The sequence below is a fragment of the Eurytemora carolleeae genome, unplaced genomic scaffold, assembly GCF_000591075.1.
Source record: "Eurytemora carolleeae unplaced genomic scaffold, Eaff_2.0 scaffold2230, whole genome shotgun sequence".
In the NCBI taxonomy this organism is placed as follows: Eukaryota; Metazoa; Arthropoda; class Copepoda; order Calanoida; family Temoridae; genus Eurytemora; species Eurytemora carolleeae.
This window is the reverse complement of record NW_019398152.1, coordinates 18,483-23,527: the sequence shown is the minus strand read 5'-3', so window position 1 is coordinate 23,527 and position 5,045 is coordinate 18,483. Positions and strand designations below refer to the sequence as shown.

At 29.6% G+C, this 5,045-nt stretch overlaps 1 protein-coding gene across 1 annotated transcript in view; it reads right to left on the bottom strand.

The window, feature by feature from the left end:
* Positions 1-507: 507 nt before the first annotated feature.
* LOC111716895 (protein pangolin, isoforms A/H/I/S) overlaps positions 508-5,045 on the bottom strand; it is a gene marked incomplete at its 3' end in the record, with an annotated part of 6,465 nt that continues 1,927 nt past the window's right edge. Inside the window, exons 3-5 of the mRNA XM_023492408.1 lie at positions 2,246-2,291; positions 1,437-1,502; positions 508-565 (exon numbers count right to left, since the gene is read on the bottom strand). Coding sequence (XP_023348176.1) covers positions 508-565; positions 1,437-1,502; positions 2,246-2,291 — 170 coding nt within the window. The remainder of the gene's footprint in view (positions 566-1,436; positions 1,503-2,245; positions 2,292-5,045) is intronic.

The following is a 5,045-nucleotide window of genomic DNA, read 5'->3' as shown; positions in this document are numbered from 1 at the left end:
CCTCCCCCCCTTATTATTTAGGGACATCGATTTCGGCGCCAAGATGATTTCCGATAATTATAACACTATATCATAATAATAATTTCAGGTATGCAACAATAAACAAAAAGAAATAGTATTCTATCTGTATAAAGAAATTGAGGTTTGCCACCAACTCAAATTTTCTAATCCCTATATCTTTGCATACTGATGGTGTAAGCCTTTCATATTAAAATAACTATGGCCTACGACTTTGGGGATAAAAGATATAAGGATTAGAAAATCAGAGTTTGTGGTAAAGGCCAATTCTTGGTTTATTAAAAAAAACTTTAAGATTGATAAATTATAATTTGTAATGATAATATATATTTAAAATTTTATGTTCAAAGTTATGCACAGAATGTTTGAAGTGACGAACAGAATGTTCAAAGTTATGAACAGAATGTGTGTTATATAAAACATTTTATTTTATATTTCGAACAAAATGTCAATAAATTTCCAGCAATGATATCTGCAGTGTATACTCACCATGAAGTTAAATCTGGGTAGGGACTGTATTGACTGGAAAACGGATAACCACGGAAACCTGATCAAAAATATGCTAAAGGGTGGAAAAAATAAAAATTTACACTTAATTAAGTAAACATAAAAATATTAAGAACATACTTTTGTTAAGAACTTTTCATTAAAGAAATATTAAATTTGAGACGCGGCTCAAATATGGTTGGTTCCACTTAAAATTGTTTTCAAAGTTTCAAGATTTAAGCCTGCGCTCAATTGAATCCAGTTTTTGGTGGAATTGAGACGCGGCTCAAATTCATTAAATTCGGACTCCGAACTAAAAAATGTAATAAAATTTACATTTTCAAGGGACTAAGTTTTAATTTTAACATTTATTCAACTTTATATTCGAAAATTAAACAATTTTCTGTTTTTCTCTAGACTCAACTGCAAAGCTTTTTTGTTTAAACCATGTTAAAAAAGATGGTGCCTGTTTTAGTTAAAGGATATAAGTATTGTGGCAAACTCAAATTTTTAATTTTATATCTTGCAACCTTGCTATCCTACTTACTAACTTACAAACTTACTAATTAACAGAATTCAAAGTTTGAAATATCTGTGGTCAACGACATTTGGTTGCAAAGATTTAAGAATTAGAAAAATCAGAGTTAGTGGCAAAGGATTCAATTCTTTTATATTCGAAAATTCGAAAACATTTTTCTCTTTTACAAATCATTAAGGGTTCTCGGTATATTATCTTCTTACCGAAAAATAAACTAATTTCGAATTGAAAGTGATCTTTTTTAATTCAAAATATTTTGAGTTTTTACACAATAGGGGGAATCAAATCATTTATATTTTCGTCTTTTATTTTAATAAATTTTAATTGCACAAAAAAGACATGTTTGTAAAAAGCTTTAAATATTTTTTTTGTAAACTACTTCCCCCCAACCTACCTACTGGACCTTTATGAGGATCCAGACTGTATGGTATACCTCCCATATGTGCTGGCGGGGGAGACCCTGATCAAATACATTTTTTAAAGGGAGTGTTAGCGTAAAATTAGGAGAAAAATAGGAGATAAATAAGAGAATAATAGGAAAAAAATAGGAGAAAAATAGGAGTAAAATAGGAGATAAATAGGAGAGTAATAGGAAAAAAATAGGAGAAAAATAGGAGAAAAATAGGAGTAAAATAGGAGAAAAATAGGAGTAAAATAGGAAATAAATAGGAGAATAATAGGAAAATAGGAGAAAAATTAGGAGATAAAAGATAGGAGAAAAATAGGAGAAAAACTCCTAATGTTTAAGTGACCCTCCAGGCAAAGAAGAATATACCTGACTCACGACGATACCTTAGAAACCTTAATCTGATCATTAATATGGAAGATAGTGTCGTTTTTCTAGGTTTATTAATTTCTATATGTTTTCCTGCAGTAGAAATCCGCAAGTCAGTTTTGTAAAGAACCCACAATTAAAAATGATCAGTATTCAAAATTATAAACATTGATATAGAATTGAATCTTGATCAGATTAAGTTTTTACTGGTTGTGAATCCGTCACTGGCATCTTTACATGGAGGGTCACTTGAAAGTACGCTTTCAATGTCAATAAGGGCCATAAAAAATGTTGTAAAAAGATTTTAAATTTCATTTACAGCTGGCTCTTTGTGTTAAAGAAAATGTTTAAATTAAGTTATAGAGATAAAAGAAATATAGAAATTGAAATAAAAAAATAAAAAATAAAATTTAAAAAAGTATATTTTCCTAAATGCTCTGGATAAAAGAAAGAGAGAGGGGAACCACCTCGACCCTGAAAAATAAGATTTGCACATCAACATCAACATCAACATCAACATCAACATCAACATCAACATCAACATCAACATCAACATTAACATCAACATCAACATCAACATCAACATAAACATAAACATCAACATCAACATCAACATCAACAACAACATAAACTTAAAAATCAACATAGACATTAATTTTATTAATTCTCAGCATGTTTGTTAATAAAATATGCAAGGGGTTGTTTAATGAATGAATTGATGGGAAAAAATGATTTATTGACATCTAATATTAGCACTATTTAGCATTTAAAAAAGTGGGAACGAAAAAATTCGGGTGAGGGGGGGGGTGTAATGTGAAGGCATAGGGGAGGGTAAGGGGAGGGGAGGCATGAACAGTAACATTTCTTGATATAATTTATTTCAAGGGAAGCTTCCAAAAAAAATCACTTTCCATTTTTTGATTATTAAAAAAATTATAAGATTTATCTTAATTTTTATTTTTTGTCGGTCATGGTAAAATTTTAAATCTGCAAGTGAAACTTTTAGCAGTTTTATTCATATACACAATACAAATGCATATTGTGCAATTTACAATTGAATTGTAAATAAAAACAATAAATCATTGATTTTAGAAAATTTTATAAAGATTTATTAGTTGATTATTTACAAACTCTGCTCTAATAGTTCCTTTTTAGTCTGATTTTCTTATTGACGTTTCTGTCTTTTTTAGTCTGATTTTCTTATTGACTTTTCTGTCTTTTTTAGTCTGATTTTCTTATTGACATTTCTGTCTTTTTTAGTCTGATTTTCTTATTGACGTTTTGTCTTTTTAGTCTGATTTTCTTATTGACATTTCTGCTTTTTTAGTTTGATTTTATTATTGACGTTTCTGTCTTTTTTAGCCTGATTTTCTTATTGACGTTCTGTCTTTTTAATCTGATTTTCAAATTGATAATTCTGTTTTTTTAGTCTGATTTTCTTATTGATTTTTCTGTCTTTTAAATCTGATTTTATTATTGACGTTTCTGTCATTTTTAGTCTGATTTTCTTGTTGACGTTTCTGTCTTTTTTAGTCTGATTTTCTTATTGACGTTTCTGTCTTTTTTGGTCTGATTTTCTTATTGATGTTTCTGTCTTTTTTTGTCTGATTTTCTTATTGACGTTTCTGTCTTTTTTAGTCTGATTTTCTTATTGACGTTTCTGTCTTTTTAGTCTGATTTTCTTATTGACGTTTCTGTCTTTTTTTAGTCTGACTTTCTTATTGACGTTTCTGTCTCTTTAGTCCGATTTTCTTCTTACCACGTCAAACTAGAGTAAACTTATCCACGACAAACTAGAGTAAACTGCAGGAAAGAATGAAATCTTATTTGTTCTTTATAAAAACTTCAAAAACTTCTCTAATTAAAAAGGTATTGAGTAGAACAGTAATGTTTTGAATTCATAACATGTAACCCAGACAATTTGCTTTTTTCATACTTGTGCGTTAAATCTGAACTAGAGGAGCAGCAAGGTCACAAAGTCGTACCAATAATGTCCATTGTCCTGTTTTTTTTTTGCAGTTTAGCGTATATAAGTTGTAACAAAATTGAATTCATGACTAATTTTGGCCAGCGAGGAAAAAAAGCTGTGTCTTTGAAAAATTTTCCATAGAAACGTTTTTGTCATTATCACCAATATTTTGCCAAAAAATGGGTTCAGAAAAAAATGAAAATAACGTTAAGATTTATTTTGTTTTATAAATATGTTGAAATATCTGTCTACGCCTCATTAACATCATGCCCCCACTCGACTGTAATTAGTGATGCTCCCCCCACCCCCCCTAGACAGCTTAAAGGGAATGTAAGAGTAATTTAGAGAGACCCTCCATGCAAAGATGGAAATTTCCGATTCACAACGGAACCCTTGAAAGCTTTGACAGATCAATTATGAATTAGATATCAATTTTTATGGTTTTAAAAACTGTTTTCAAGTGTGATTTCTTTATAAGTACAAATCTACTGCAGGAAAATATTTATGAATTATCAGAAGTAAACTCTTTTAAGAAAAACGATAATATCTTCCACAGTAAAGATCAGATAAAGGTTTCAAGGGTACCGTTGTGAACCGGACATTGCCATCTTTGCATGGAGGGTCATTTGAAAATACGCTTATAGTTCTTTAAACATAATTTTGCTACCCCCTCCCCCTGGACAGTTTGAACATCATTTTGATGATGAATTATGGAATAAACTCCTTTTTATTGAAATTATAGCTAGGGGAATAAATCCATTTAAAGTTAAAGAGACTACACATAATTCAATGTGGCCCTTTCAAAAGTACCATGCTAAAACTGAATGAAATGTCTTTGTTTTTCTCTTTGCAAAATGATTATATTTAACTGTGGTTTCTCTATAAATATGGTTTGCAGATTTCAGAAACAATGGAGAAATTGTCCGAGTATTACATATTTCAAGTTAGAAAAACGACGATATTTATGAAGGCCTCTCTTTAATTGGAGGATCACTTTAAATTGTGTCTACAGTCCCTTTAATTTCTATAAAAGAGTCAATTGAAATTGCTATGACAGTCCCTTTAAGCGTTAAAATAGATTTTTGAAACTAATAATTGTCACTTGTCAGGCAGAATTATTAAACTAATAATGGTCACTTGTCAGTCAGAATTATTAAACTAATAATTGTCAATTGTCAGGCAGAATTATTAAACTAATAATTGTCACTTGTCAGGCAGAATTATTAAACTAATAATTGTCACTTGTCAGTCAGAATTAT